The 16,405-nt window shown below is 43.7% G+C and overlaps 1 protein-coding gene across 1 annotated transcript in view; it reads right to left on the bottom strand.

Moving 5' to 3' along the window:
* SLC38A3 (solute carrier family 38 member 3) overlaps window positions 1-16,405 on the bottom strand; it is a 96,402-nt gene that overhangs the window by 33,160 nt on the left and 46,837 nt on the right. Inside the window, exons 2-4 of the mRNA XM_060240062.1 lie at window positions 7,578-7,796; window positions 5,440-5,524; window positions 4,369-4,484 (exon numbers count right to left, since the gene is read on the bottom strand). Coding sequence (XP_060096045.1) covers window positions 4,369-4,484; window positions 5,440-5,524; window positions 7,578-7,678 — 302 coding nt within the window. The 5' untranslated portion in view covers window positions 7,679-7,796. The remainder of the gene's footprint in view (window positions 1-4,368; window positions 4,485-5,439; window positions 5,525-7,577; window positions 7,797-16,405) is intronic.

Genomic DNA, 16,405 nt, shown 5'->3' with positions numbered 1-16,405 from the left:
GTCTCCAGAGTCATCTAGTCCAACTCCCTTCACAACGCAGGAAATTCACAAATCCCCCCCCAGTGTAATATAATAATTTAAATTGATGCAACCAAACACAGCAGAACTGTTCTGCCACTCTGTGATCCAAGCAGTGTCTGGGTCAATGATACTGTAGGACTCTGACACTTCTGACTCTGTAGGATACTGTAGGACTTTGACATGTTCCACGACCAGGGCTTTTTTGGTAACAGGAACTCCTTTGCATAATAAGCCACACACCCCTGATGTAACCAATCCTCCAAGAGCTTACAGGGCTCTTAGTACAGGGCCTACTGTAAGCTCCAGGAGGATTGGCTACATCAGAGGGGTGTAGCCTAATATGCAAAGGAGTTCTGCTACAAAAAAAAGCCCTGTCTATGACTAACACGAGTGATGATGCTAGACCGCTGACACTCAGTGACTACTCACTCTCTGTTCCCAGAGGCTAGTAAGATCATTCTATATAGTTATGGATGTCCTTTTTCTGGAAGATTCACCAAGCTTCAGTCCAAGTATTAGCATTTTTTGTGAGAGTTCGAAGACCCCTCTGTTTACTCTGACTTTTTGTAGTTAGGATTAACCCTGCGTTTTGGTTTTAAACAGATGGTTCTTGCTAGAGGCTTATGAAACAAAAGGCCAGTGTATTTCATTTTAGCCCCTGCTAGAGGTAGCAACCTCAACCTGTGGGTTTGTTTGCATAGTTGCAACTGGCAATCACACCCCACCATGGGAAGGGGAAGAATCAAAACAAATGAGGGAAAAGTAAACACCTGCTAATCATGGCCACAGCGTTCACAGCACTGTTAAACAGGAGGGGGTGGACATTAGCCATGCCCTTTATCCCAAAAAGTTTTCAACCCCCTCACACAGCAACATTGTGGGCTGACCACAAACCAGTGCTGGACAGAAAGCAGTCAGCAAGGCTGTGCCCATTATATGCCCCATGACAAGGGGCCTTCCCCTTAATTCAGGGACATGAATAAGAAACTGCTGCAGTGCACATACTTCACTTGCTGTCCAGATCCAGAGAGGATCAACAGGCTACTATAAATGACCCTTTGGATCTGTAGCCTCCACCTGCTGCCCTTCCTGCATCACAAGCACCTCCCTTCTCCCATTGAGAGGGCATTTTGGAGGCCCCAGAATTACAGTTGCTTCCACCAACAGCATACTAGGTGCTGTATGGAAGGCAGAAGTTACGTCTCCTTGGCAGTCTCAGCCTTCTGATGCTCTCTTCTCCAACCACTAGCAAGGCTGCCAGGAAAGGGCACATTCCACATTGTTCTCCAGGCCTCGAATGCCCCTGGCTTTAGGCCTGGAGAAAGGAGCCCGGGAACCATGGTAGCAGCCCACACACAAGAGCCTGACTGCCTCAACACCACACAGAAAGAAAGAAATACAAATCCATCAATAGCCAGCAGTCCTCCATGCTCCAAGGAAAGAGGCCCCAACCTGCCCCAGCCCACATAGTGAGCCTAACAAACTTCCTTTGTCTTTCTCCTCTTCCCCACCCTGCTGGGCAGCCTAAGTCAGGCTGCTTTTTGACTCAGGAGCTACAGCTGCCAATGACCTTAGCTGTGTGTCACACAGAGGAAGAAAGGTCTAAACGTTCTGCCCAGTGCTTGCTACTTTGGTAAAGCTAAGTGCCCTGTTTCACACCAAATCCTTCATTTTGCAGTTTTTTGCAATGACAGGAAGCATAATACCATATTTATCTCATCATCATTTCTGCATTTGTATCCAAGGACAGAATAGGAGATATAAACTCCTTTAAACCCAAGTGGCAGGGCTTTTTTATAGTAGGAACTCCTTTGCATATTAGGCCACACCTCCCCGATACAGCCAACTGTAAGTTCCAGAAGGATTGGCTACATCAAGGGTGTGTGGCCTAATATGCAAAGGAGTTCCTGCTACAAAGAAAGCCCTGCCAAGCAGTAACTTTAACTACGTGTACATATATTGCTTGACCTACTGAAGCTATGAACTGCTGGCACATTTAATTGAATGTCCTTCATGACAGTTAAACTGCTTAGAAAAAAGGAATAATTTTTGCAGTTCCTAAAATATCCAGATAGCCACACTTTTGTGAGCTATTTAAATATCAACATCAGTTTAGAAAGAAAATAATATAGAAATTACAGAAAATGGGACTTAAAACATTTTTTTAAATGTTAGTCCAAACATGAAGTCAGAATCATTGATTCAGGTTACTTAATCTGCTCACCTTGCACTCTTCACCTTCTCTATGACAGAAGCCAATTATTTCTACCTGCATATCTGAAATGGTGGGCTGCTGTCTCTTGCCAAATACCAAATGTACAGATACACCGAAGAACAGAAAGCATAAATTAGCCTCCCATGAACACTTAGCTGTACCTTAAGGCAGTTCACAAATTTCCACTGTTAGCCCTCAATTAAGGTGTTAAGTAGTGAGTTCAGCCAGCATAGTGATTTAGCATCTTTATTAAGTGACTACATCCTACTGACAAGCACTCAGAACATGCAGCAATATATTCAGTTGGGACAGGGAAAACCCAGCCCCCATGAAGCAGAAAATACCCTGTGACTGCACCATTTCTGGATCCTTTATTAGAACATGCATACCCATTGGCAGATCCTAGGATGCCCTGATACTTCCTCCTGACTGGCCAGTTAGAATTATGCAGCCAATTGGGATGCAGAACTTTGGATTCTCTCAGTCTATTGTGTTGCGCCTCAAGCTCAGGACACAGCATAAGGGACAACCCTTTCTTCAATATAATTTGTAGAGCAGTTGTCTTCAACCTGTCTAGACTGAGGACTCACCTTTAACCCCAGATGGCAGAACAGAATCGTGGGAAATGAAATCATGTGGTAACTAGTCACATTACATCATTGTAAGGATATGGGAAGGAAAGGAGCCAGAGCCTGAACCTGTCTCTGCTAAAATGCGATCTCTCCACTGCTGAGTTGCCTTCTCTTGTCCCACTATTGTGCTTCTCAGGGTATGTGCAAAAACGGACAGGAGGTGTATTACCCTTGCTCTCTACATATGAGCACTAGCAATAGGCCCTTATAAAAGCCACACCCAAAAAACAGCTCTACAGGAATTCACACAATCTAGTGAGTTATGCTCTGTGACCTGATGGTCCCAACCCATGGGTAGAAGGCCATGGCTTCAGGGAAAGATTCTCTTAATCTTTGTATCCCTCTGAACCAGCAGCTAGCCATTTATTATACTGTTAGGCTTACAAGAGCCAAGAAATTAAGCTTGCAGGCTGACACAATTGCTGCTCCTCAGAATTTATGCTGATAGAAAAATGAAGACAACTTGGAGATTCTGCTGAATTTCTCTTTCTTGCTTCCAGCTTGCTTCATTTGAAATTTTACTGAAATGCATTGGGATTAGTTTGCAGTGGTGTGACTCAAGAAGCCGTTTGTTATACATAGACAAGGGGTTTTTTTTCAAAAAAAGAAGACAATGTTCTTCCCTGTTAACCAATAAATTGTGTAATACCTGCATGGAACCCAGTATGCAGAGGCAGCATTGCTTGCTCACAAGAGCAGCAAAGGCAACTACCTATCAATGAAGAAGCAAAGAGTCAAACCACACATTGTTCCATGACAGGGATTCCACTTGTGTTTCTGGGTCCTACAAAACAGGCATGGGGGAGGAGCTCACAAGGTTCTCAAGCTATCCCTGTATCCTACTGTGGATAAAAACAGCTGGGGTGAGGAAGTGTATTTTTGATTGGCAAAACGGCCCAGAAGCAAAGAGATAACTATTTCTCCCCCAGCATCTTGGCCCCAACCCATACAAAATGCTTTTTATAACCCCTAAACACGCTGGGAGATCCCATAGTTCTTGAACATTACACCACTTGGCATAAAATTCCATCCAACTGCTATCACTTCAATATCTTAGACTGATGTAGCATTGTCTGTGTAGATAAAGGGCTGATTAACATGTAATGGCAGACATATGGATGCCATTTGATAAAATACAATGATTTTTCTATATGTGGATGTAACATGAAGAACAATTTGCCACAAGCTGACCCCTATCCCATGGAGATACAGAGTGTCAGCTTAAACCAAAGCAGGAAAGAGAGAAAAGGTCAAAGCACCAACCAAGGCAGAAGAAGGAGGGCAGGGCAATGGCCAGCAGGAAATGTTCATCAGAATCACCATTAGCACAGAAGGAGTATCACAGCAATAAAACTACTGCAGGTTTTATGAGATGATACATTGAGCTCACAATAATCTGGAAAGGGCGTTTCTAGAGCAGCACAAGAGAGGAGTGGTGATTTTGAGGGGAGCAATGTGGACATATCCTTAGCTCTTCTTGATGTTCTGAGCAGCACTTACAGAAAGAGGAGGATGCCGGTATTGGCCATAGCATACGCTAGCCCAAGGATCCCGCTGCCCATGATGGCATTGCTCAGGTTGAAAACGGACATCCCAAAAGAGGTCTTCCCTTCAAACTGTAAGCATAGCCGGGAGAGAAAAAGAGAGAGGTTGAGTCTGAGCACCTAACAGGATTGTTCATGGGGGCAGAGGGCCGGGTGGGCCATTGGGCCTCAGTCCTGCTGGAAGTCAGCAGCAAACAGAGCCAAGTCCCAGCAGTTCTGCCAGCACTTCAGGAGCTGCTCAACTTGGATCTCACCAGCAGCACCCACCGCACATGTTGGCTGCCCTGTTGCCTTCTCCTGCACTGTGGCAGGGGAGGAGGTAATGGGCGAACCAACACCCATTGTTGGTGTCCCAAGCCAGGCCTACACTAAAAGGCCTATAAAGAGCTGGCTTTTATCACTGCAGGAAGCAATCATCCAGGCTTGTTCCTACATAAGCTTCATCCACATAAACTTACAGCACTCTTCTCTACCATTCTGGGAAGGAGAAGGTGCAGCTACCTCCTCTTCCCATCTTCCCTGGTCATACAATTCTTCAGAGCAGGTGATAAACTTATGAACAGAAAAGGCCAGCCTAAAATCCTGTTCCCCTTTGGCTGCACTACAGGTTCACATCCTAGAATCCTGGTCAGTGACTGGGTTTGGTAACAGCCACTTTGAGGAGGGGAGCAGAAGCTGTAATGGGCTCCAATCCCTTCCCAATCATTCACTGTGTGTGGGCTGTGGGCATGTTCCACTGCCGCAGCCACCCCTCCCTGCCTCCGAATTGGAGTCAGAGGGCTGTATTTGGGCTAGAAACTGCCAATTCCTATTCTGGAAGGAAGCAATTAATAGAGGATTACTTTCTCGAATGGACTTTCATGGATGTTCTTCAACTCATTAACAAGCTATGTGCCTTGCACCCCACTGCTTTGATGCCTTTCCTCAGCCTCCAGTTAAAACAATGAACAGCTGTGCAATTCTGTTCTGTACCAAGATCTCAGGAAGTATATCCAAGTCAACTGTCTAGATTTATGCAAACACTTACGTCTGTGAAGTGGGTCTGTTTCTTTTCAGCACCATGTGGAAGGAACTCCTCCATTTCTGGCAGGTTTGCCTGGTTCTCCTCAAATCTGGAACAAGACAGCAGGAAAAGACAACCTTAGTCAGTTTGCAGCCTCCTCTTGATAATTTTCACATTCACAGTTGGAAGAGTGTGTGGTATGGGTGTTAATGACTGTATAGATCTGCAGAGTTCCCACTCATATACTTGATGGCTGCTGAGCCAACCTGGGCAGATGGTAGAACTTCCAAGACCCAGAGGATTTCCCACACAATCAGTACTTAGCACTTGCACTATATACCCCAAGGTTCCTTCTCAACAATACAGCAATATCCTACCTACAATGTGAAAATAAATCCTCACGTGATAAGGAAATAAAGCTTTACTTCATGGAAGAGATGTGTTTTCTCAAGCTCTTACTTTCTACTTGGCCTCCATTATAAAACATCTGATTAGACCTGGACTTCCATGTTGGAGTTGTACTGCACAATGTTCAGAGGAGGAACTGTGAATTTTAAAAGTTCATAAGATGGTGCAGCACACAAGTGGAAAAAATGTCATTCAAGTAATCACTCAAGAGGAGCGTGGGAGGAGGGATCACGTTTTCACAGGTACAATGCATAGCATCTTGAGTGCAAGGAAAATGTGTTATTCCCGTAACAGAAGCTTCTCCTAACAGCTTCATATCAGGTTGCACAACCTTGAGGGAAGATGTGCAGGCAGAAAGCAACAAATAAGAAACAAGTGTTGATCTCTTGGGCATTAAACTGATTGCAAAAAAAGACTCAGAAGCCAAATAATCCAAATCCACTGCTTGTCTTCCATATGGATGTGTCACCATTACCCAATATGCCCCACTTTATTTATTTGAAATACAGATTACTCAAATGTTTGGGATAACTCCAGGCTTACCAAATGGTGGTTTGGATGGATGGCCAGAATAACTGATAAGAATTTTGCATATATTCAAATAACTCATAGTTGGGGGGTGGGGAGGGGAGGCTAGTGAGCAAGATGCATCTATGCACAGTAAGGGTTCAGAGGGACACTAGGATATTAAGAACACAACTGCAACTTTCCCAAGTTTAAATATCAATTGCATCTCTAATCATACACTGCCTTGAAAAGCAGATGTTTTTGTATCACAAGAGACAGGATTCATTTCAGTTCTGCAATCTGGGTCTAAGTTAGCCCTCACACTGTGTCTCACTTTATGGCATAGAAGGCCTGGATCTGAGTCCCCCACCCTGCAGCATAATCATGTGAGTTGGGGGTTCTCCTTCCTTCCTGGCCACACAGTACCCAATTAGGATCAGGACCATGGTGCTTGTGGAAAGAGGGCTTCAAGCCTTTTCTTCTGTCCAGCCTTTTCTTCCAATCTAATTCAGTCCTGGGGGTGTACTACTTTGGAAACTCATATGACACATAGGTATCCCACATAGGTCCAATAGCAACACTCCGGGACTGTTTCAAGCTAGGGAAATTGTGCAGGAGGGAAGACTGAAGCCCTTTTTTGATATGTACCGTGGTCCTGAGGAGAGACCACAAATCAAGTGTGACGGTGGGCCAAACTAGGCATGTCAGCATCCTCAAGTCCGCCATAGCAATGCTGCCACCATTTTAGATTTAAAATGCTGCAACATTTCAGTGGGTTGAGGTGCTCTTGCCCCCGCCATGCCTTTTCAAGTGCCAATGTAGCCATGGAGGATGCAGTTGTTTCATCACTTAAAAGGCATGTTGGAGGGGAAACAAGGATTGGGCCCCCATGGCATTTTAAAATCACTATAAAATGGAGGTGGAAACTCCACAGTAGACATAAGGACACTTGTTTGGCCCTTAGTTGTCATCTGACATAGGTTGGGGAACAATGCTCCCTCTAAGCTGTGAAGACTTGTGAGCCAAAATTCTACTTTGTGAGCTACTGGCATTAAAGTTGTGAGTGAGCGATTTAGCTACTGCATAAATTAGTTTGCTCTGGGGCCATACTTCCTGAGTTAAGACAAATATATATGAGCTGGAGGCTAAAAAACTGTGAGCTAGCTCACACAAACTCAGCTTAGAGGGAACACTAGTGGGGACCCAGAAAGATCCTATGCTCTCTTCATGTGTCAAGAGCAACTCACCTGTCATTTCCCACTGAAGGAACAGCATTCAGCACTGAGTGCTTTCCGTTTGGTACCAGTTCTACCATCTCTGTTTGGATAGGGATCTCTGTGGAATTCATCTCTGCACTCTGATGTGAGCACTTCCCCTTCTTCTTATTTCCCAACAACTATCAAGTAAGCAGCAGTCAAGTGCGGAGGAGTAAGTTGCAGAGACCCGTCTCCTCAGTGGTGCTGTACCTGCAAGGAAATGTCAGTCATGCACTTGCCCCCATAAAACAAAGATACCAAAGACCTAGCATCAGAGTTTGATGTGCCCAGCCTAGGTGGGCATTATTCACAGATGGCAGACCTATAAATAAAAATGCATATGTTCCAACCACAATATTATATTAAGTCTTATCTAAAAATCAGTCAGTCCAGGCTGCCTGGTAGCTCACTTGACATCATGCCTGATTCTGCTGGAAACTGCTGGCAAACACCAACATTCCTTTTGTTTCCCTCTGCAATTGGGCAGGCAGCATGTTGTTGTTGGTCAAGGAGCAGCAATGGCTGAATAGACAGAAAATATTAAGTCATCATCTGATCTCCTCTGAACCACTGGAGGAATCCTCCTTCATGTTTTAAGAGGTCACCTTGTAAAGTGGCACAGCTCTGGAGTGGCAGTACCCTGGCCAGCTTTCCATTTTTCCACCTGCTGGTGTATCTCAGTGAGATTCTACATTCTAGTATTCTTATCGTTGCACAAAGTGTACCAGTCAATCTTACCAAGAACCTTTAACTGCAGGAAAGTGATCGTCAACAATGACATTCCATTTATATGGCATTCATATTTTCAATATTTCAACTTGAAGCCTGGCCATTTGGAGACCAAACAGCTCAAGCAGGTTGAGATGAAAGGGCAGATAAGGTTGCTTTTGTAATTCTGCACTGCAACATGACCCACATGGTAGCCCAGCACTGTCCAGGCCTCTGCTGGCAGGAAACCTCAAATCTAACTATTCTGGGTTTTTCCTTTGTAAGCCATGTGCATCTCTGAGCCAATCATCGTCTCGCTTCCCCACCTCCCAGTTTAATCGGTCAGCACTCACAAATGCTTCCTATACAACACTCAGTCCCCCCTTCTGTGTTACTCCCAGTTCCTCTGGCTACCATTCTCATACTTCGTTGGTATCCTGCCTTGTTCCCCATTTTTGCTTTGACCTTTCCCTAACCATGCTTGTTTCTACATGAAACCAACTTCTGCGTGTTTACTTGCCCATGAGTTTGCCTAGCCCCTTACTAAGGTGTCTTCCTGCAACCAATGAAATGTAGGTATTTATTTTATTAATTTATTTACTTCCTTTCTGATCTGCCTTTCTTACTAAAATTCAGTAAGAAAATTTGAAGCAATTTTTCCTCTGGTAACCCCAAGTGGAGACAAAGTTGTTAAATCTGTGGTCAAAGAAAAGGCAGAATTTACATGTCCAAGTTATTCTCTCATCCACTAAAAAGTTTGGATCTAGTTAGATTTAATCCCTAGACATGCCTCGTTTAAAATGAAGCCTCAGCCTCTCTCAGGTGCCAGCCTTCCATGCATCTTCCTGTTTTCTGCCCTTATTGCCAAATAATTCCTGTTAAAACATAAACCACCCACCGCCTCTTTTTTTTAAAGCCAAAAACAATGATAAGGTAATGTAATACCAACTGCCCTAACCATGCAAGCAAAGTGTTTTCTGTTGGCAAAACTGAGGTTATTACATTGCAGAAGTTTTAAGGTGTAGAAAACAGAGACTTGACTTGGAGAATCTGGTCTTATCTTCTAGTAGGCTGATGATAAAGTAGTGAGCACTGCAGTGAAACTCCAAGACAGAGATAGTATTATTCCCACAAAAATCTCTCCCTCTCAAGCTGTTGTTCTAATTTTTGTCCCATCAGGTCATTTTTGTCCCAAAGCTTACACACACACACACACACACAGAAACACAAACACACACACACAGCCTTTATTTTGCTTCTGTGGTGGAGAGTATCAATACCAGGAAACTGCAGAAAGAAAGCATTGACAAATAAGATAGGTATCAGACCTTCTTCTGCTTGCAACAGAAAGCACAAAACAGGAACATCACAGAGCTGCTTTCTCCCCCTGTGGAATAAAACTAAAAAACTTATCTGCTTATTTGTTATTCAACACTCCCTTTGCTCACTTCAGGCAGCCTAATCACAAACTCCTTTTTTAACATATCAAAAACCTGTGGACAATTGTCTAAGCAGGAAAATTCCAGCCCAACATTTCTACAAAGTCAAGTTCTCAGTTTGGCCCATTGTATTTGGAGTGCCAGCAGAGTGGCAAGTTTTAGTTCCCAGGCACATCTTTTTCATTCACTTTGCAGGGCACAAAATTTAATCTAATTTAATTTTTGAATTTATATCCCGCCCTATCACACAAACAGGCTCAGAGTAGCTTACAACAGTAAAAACAGACATATCAAGGTTAAAATAACATCATAAAACAATTTCTATAAAATCAAAGCAGCAAAATTAATTGATAAGGAGGGATTCAGCCGCAGATTCCCTAAAGGCCCAATCATTTCTACCACTTGAAATTTCACACCAGGAGAAACAGATTTCTTCCACAAATGGGCTCCTAAAAATAAGTATATACCTAATGCTTGTGTAGTAATTCTGCTTTTTCTTGATCAGTATTGTTGATTCTAGGCTAAAAAGTTAATTTGGCATAGAAAAGCAGTGCCCATCCAGTGACGGTAGCTGGTCCTGGTCATTGCAAAACTCACAATGTTTCTTTTCAAAATATGTGCCTATTACTGCTTTTTCTCATAAAGTTGACTGAAATGAACATTCACCTGACTCTAACCAATGAACTTCCCTCTGCTTAACCAGGAACATGCCTCCAAAACCAATGCTCATACATTTAGCCAAGCCTTCTATCAAATGGAATATAAATAACTGGTACCAGTGTGTAAATAGGAAATAATAAAATCACTGGTCAACAATAATAACTCACACTCTCATTGTGTGTACATGCTATTGATTTAGTGCAAATATAAGACAAAATAAAGAACGAACAATAAGGTATTTGTACTCCACCAAATATACACTTAAAATGTTTCTACACAGGAACCAGCCTTAACCAAACCCATAAGTAAGTGCTTTAGGGTGGAGTCCTTAAATGTTCCGCTGTGACATTGCAATAGAGAGAAAAAGGAGGGACCGTATAGAAAGGAGCCCTCACGGTTTCGACCATCACACTTCATCAGCCTCTTTTCTTGGGGTTTTTCAGAGCCACAGTAATTATGTTACAGACATGGATCAACGCATGCTCTAAACCTCTGCTGCCAGCTCTCCTTTATTTTATTTTATCTTATATTTCTTTATTTTGTCTTATATTTGCACTAAATCAATAGCATGTACACACAATGAGAGTGTGAATTATTATTGTTGACTGGTGAGTCTATCAAATGGAAGCTTTAAATCAAATGGAAGGCCATTTTGTGCTCATGACCAGCCTTCCAAATACCTTATTGGTATTTTCCAACTATTCATTCAGCCAGATATAGATCTGGGGTTTTTTTTCATCTATTTGATATGGCCAAGCCCCCCAAATCCTGAAAATATTTGGGATTTTTTAGGGATTGCCAGATAGTCAAAGTTAAAGAGCTTGGAGAATGTGTTTTAAAGGACTGCAAACCCTTTAAATGCTTCTGGAGTTCACTCACAGCTTGGAGAAGGCATTTAAAAGAACTGCAATCATTTTAAGCACCTTCCCCCCTCTCCATTGAAAACAATGGAGGATGGATTTACTTTCCTGGTCCAATCTTTTTGAAACTTTGTGGGGGGGGGGGTGAGGAGAGGCACCAGCAGTTATGTTTCAAATTTGGTGTTTCTATCTCAAAAAACAGTCCTCCGAGCCCCAGATACACCCAGATTGATTATCTATTACACCCTATGGGGGCTATTGACTATATACCGTAATTGTCCCTATAGAGTATAATTGAGCAAAAAAAAAAGTATTTCCAAAAAATCACAAATCTGAATACCATACTAGTATTGGGATTTGGGAATATTAGAAGATACCTATATTTTTCGGGTTCAATATATCCAAACCTGAAAAATACCTTTTTTCTTTTCTTTTTTGCACATCCCTGTGAGAGTTGGACCATAAGTGGGCTGAGGCTAAATCTGGCGAAGACAGAGGTCCTTTGCTTGGGCCGTCAGGGTCCGGGAAGGGAAATACCCCTTCCGGTTTTTGACGGTGCGCCGCTGATTGCGACGCATAGAGTCAGGAGCCTGGGGGTACTTCTGGAGCCTTCCTTAACAATGGAGGCCCAGATAGCAGCCACTGCCAAGTCCGCATTCTTCCATCTTAGGCGGGCAAGGCAGCTGGCTCCCTTCCTGGAGCGCGACGATCTAGCAACGGTGATCCATGCTACGGTCACCTCGAGGTTGGACTACTGCAATGCCCTCTACATGGGGCTGCCCCTGTGCCGAACCCGGAAACTGCAGCTGGTGCAGAACGCCGCCGCCCGGTTGTTATTGGGGCTCCCAAGGTGGGAGCACATTCAGCCGGGACTTCGGGCTCTGCACTGGCTGCCAATATCCTACCGAGTTCGGTACAAGGTGCTGGTTATTACCTTTAAAGCCCTATATGGCCTAGGACCTGCCTACCTGAGGGACCGTCTCTTCCCACACGTTCCCCAGCAAGCACTGAGATCGGGAACTCAAAACCTCCTGGTTGTCCCCGGGCCAAAAGAAGCCCGTTTGAAAGCTACAAGGGACAGGGCCTTCTCCGTAATGGCTCCATCCTGGTGGAACCAGCTGCCGGAAGAGGTAAGGGCCCTGCGGGACCTCACCCAATTCCGCAGGGCCTGTAAGACAGCCCTCTTCCGGCTGGCCCACAACCAACCGGCATAGAGTACTGAACACTGAACATCGAATTTGAATTGAGCGTAGCTTAAGACCGCTGAATGATTTTAATGTTTTATGTATATAACAAATGTTTAGATTTTTAACTATAAATTATGTAATGTTAATTTTAATGCTTAATTTTATATCTTATGTTAGTTTTACATGTTGTAAGCCGCCCTGAGCCACCTAGTGGGAAGGGCGGGATATAAATCTCAGATAGATAGATAGATAGATAGATAGATAGATAGATAGATAGATAGATAGATAGATAGATAGATAGATAGATAATAAAATAAAATAAAATAAGGAAGGCTGAGCGCAGAAGAATAGATGCTTTTGAGCTGTGGTGCTGGAGAAGAATCTTGAGAGTCCCTTGGACTGCAAGAAGATCAAATCAGTCAGTCCTAAGAGAAATCAACCCTGACTGTTCCCTGGAAGGGTTATATGCTGAAGCTGAAGCTCAAATGCTTTGCCCACTAAATGAGAAGGGAGCACTCACTGGAGAAGATCCTGATGCTAGGAAAGACAGAAGGCAAAAGAAGAAAGGGACAGCAAAAGATGAGATGGCTGGACAGTGTTACTGATGTAACTAACACAAATTTGAGCAGACTTTGGAGGATGGTGGAAGACAGGAGGGCCTGGCGTGACTTTGTCCATGAGGTTGCAAAGAGTTGGACTCAACTATGCGACTGAACAACAAGAACAAAAACTTCCAACAGATACAATAACCCTTCGAAGTTGCTACCATACTCTGTGCCATCTTGTGGTCCAAACAAATGCCCAAGCACTTCTGAGTAATAGCTGAAAGACTTGGTTGAGTTAAACAAACATTGACTGTACAAAGAACAATGCTGGCTGAATTCTGCATTCCCTGCAGTTCCCAATGAGACGTGATCATCCTTAATGAGGCATGAGGAGTTCCTTAGGAGTGTTGAGTTCTTTTTCTCAGCCCAGTTGTACACTGCAGGGCTTCACACTGTTAAGAACCACTGAAATTTTTGACTATACTGCAAACACAGTTTGTTCAACATTTGTTAGTTTCAGCAGACGGGGAAATGGGGATAAGTCCTTTATACAGCTATCTGACTACCCATTTTCTAGAAAAAGCTTGCCATCCCCTGCCATCCCATTTTCTGTTCTAGCTTCCTAGACAGCATCAATAGCAGGATAAAATTCGTTTGGCTTTCTGAATTTCAGACTTCCTGGCTCTATATACTTCTGTATACCCTGTGATCCTGCAGAGGCAGCAAGGGATTACTTTCAGTGACTTCACTGCTAAAATAGTCTTCTCGTGATGACATAACCATGCAAGGTTTGTACTCCAGCAGGGTCTTTGATGCCAATATCCCTCCTCACACAGAAACTGATAACAGGCTGCTCTTCTTTCTGGCATCTCTAAGAGTTCACAGCAATCCTGGGCTTCTCTCAGTGGCTCAGAGTTTTCAAAGAAACCCCAAGTGATATCTAGGTTCATCCAGGTGCTTGATACATTGTGGGTGAACCAGAGTTAGAATCCTGAGTTATCTATTTTAGAAAATCCAGACTGAAATTATGAGATGGGTTGTAATCTAGTAATGTGCTTGGATGTGTGCAGGTGGATATATTCATGTCTATTGACATGCAACTGAATCCCAGTGGAGCACAGAACTGTCCAACACTATTGCATCCCAAATGCAGACAGCACGCCTAGGAAAATCCTGACACCAGAAGAGCTTTATTGGAAGTTTCATCCTGTTCTCTTGCAAGCAATGCTTAATTATCCTCACTGTTAAAATTGTACGCTTCATTTCTCATGTGAACTTGTGCTGATTTCACTTCCAACCATTTGCTGTTGCTGTAGTAGTTTCTCATCACAACCCATTAGCACTTCCTCTTTATTCACCGTAACCAAGTTACCTCTTAACCTTCTTTTTATATGTTAAATAGCCTGAGCTCCTTAAATCTCTCGCTGTAAGTGCAGTAGGCCCCAGCCCTTGGAAGGTCACAGTTTCAACTAAACTAGAACTGACAAAAGCACTTGGCCAGGTGTCTACTCCCATGCTTGAGACAGTGAGTAGCTTAGCTATAGTGAAAGCAGAGATAGTAGAAGCCTGATAGTGGAAGGCTTGTGGGCTTAACCATGCAAAAAGAAACAGCAGCAGCAGACAGAGCAAAAGGCAGTTGGGGAGAGAAGCTTGGCTCTCCCTACAGAGGCTATGTTTGCTGTTTGCAAGACACAAAATTTAAATAACAGGAAATCCTGAATAATGCCAGAAAATGTTTGCTTCTTTGTGGAAAAATCCAAACATGGAGACAGGTGTGCACAAGGAAATCTTGCTGCTATCAGTTCAGAAAAGACTCCTTTTGGTTTGTCTTGATGGATTAATCCAGAATTCATTTTTAGGAGGGTTGCCAAAGCCATCCTAGGATGATTGCTGTGTTCTCCAAAACTGAAATTCCTCCTCCAACACAATCATATCAACACAATCATGTTGCAGATCATTCTGAATCAAAGCTTGTGTTCCCCAGAGATCACAGAAGATAGCAGCATCTTAAACCTGAGGTAGGAGGGAGCACAATATGGGGGAGATAAAATTGCCAAGGAGGAAAACAGTGCAACAGAGAGTTAACCCCCTCTTCCCTAGCACCAGGACTCAGAACGATATCATTGCACCCTGCAGTTCCTTTCTGACTTTTATTGTTCAATGTAAAATGCACCTTCCTTTTTGGTTTGGCTCTAAATGCGATTTGACATATGCCAGATATTTTTTTCCTTCCAGCTCTTAGGGCAATGAGGTCTACCAAACTGTGACAAGAAGCAAAAATCTGTATGGATTTAGTTGGTAAATAATGCTTCCAACCCCCTCAGAAAGCAAGATGAAAGCATCTCCTCCTTGGCATCAAGCACTTCCCCAGCTGTCCTGCAACTTATGCAAAATTTTCAAGAGAATAAAAGTTCTGCCCACCTGTGGTGGGCAGCAACCGCCTTCAGTGCCAATGATTGCATGGGCCCACAGAAGTCTGAAAGACTGGAAGCAAGTCCCTGGCAGAGGAAGCTTGCCGGGCTCTGAAAGCACTAAGCAACGGACGTGTTGGCACACAGCACAAAGTGCCTTCTGTTTGGGCTCTGAGCCCCTCTTTGCTGATATCTGGGAAGTGGCTCCCAAAGACACAGCATCATTATAGGCTGTTCATGCTCAGAGTAATTAGGGCCTTTGCCCCAGCTTCTCTTCTCCACTAACTCCCTCTGCCACCCATGGCTCTTGAGAGTTTCCTGTACTGTTTTAAAAACCACATCCCTATTGGAACAGTATCAGGACATTTCTTGTGCCAGATTGAGGATAATTTTGAGGTGAAAGTGCTGGACTGGTGTGCACCAGGCTGGGATTCAGTTTTCATTGTTGCTGCAGACTTCATGACCAAAGACAGGTTGGTTGGACTCTCAGCATCTCTGAGCAATGCAAGCAAGATTTGCTTTGCCTCTCTTCCTGCCCTCCAGAGACACTGGAGCTGGCACAAGGGGGGGAGGGAGAGAGATCAGCAATTCTAGATCTTATTTCCACTTTGCTGAGTGATGCTGTCTGTCTCCCATGTTCAACTGAAGGAAGAACTCAGTCGAAGAGGGATAATTGTCTTTTAATCTACAGCATTTTAAGAGTGAGATGCAAATTATTTCTCACTACCAGTGCTGTTGAGTTTCCTGCAGATCTGGAAAAGGGATTAATTCCTGGGATCCTTAGGATGATGCTCAGTGCTTCTCTTCATGCCCTAGGCATGGAACCACTCAGTCTGCTCATGCATACCAGATCCTGCTCAACAGGAACAGAATTCCAAGGCATTGGGGCAACAGTGCTTTACTTTTTCCCATGGGAGTGATTAGTAGCCATTAACACGTGTGAGAGAAAGCAAACGTTTTATGTTTTTAAGAACCCCATAGGTACACCCTGTCCTCTGCAACTGACGAT

This window comes from Heteronotia binoei, chromosome 5 (assembly GCF_032191835.1).
Source record: "Heteronotia binoei isolate CCM8104 ecotype False Entrance Well chromosome 5, APGP_CSIRO_Hbin_v1, whole genome shotgun sequence".
Taxonomy (NCBI): Eukaryota; Metazoa; Chordata; class Lepidosauria; order Squamata; family Gekkonidae; genus Heteronotia; species Heteronotia binoei.
The sequence above is the reverse complement of the archived record's forward strand: the minus strand, read 5'-3'. Positions and strand labels throughout refer to the sequence as shown.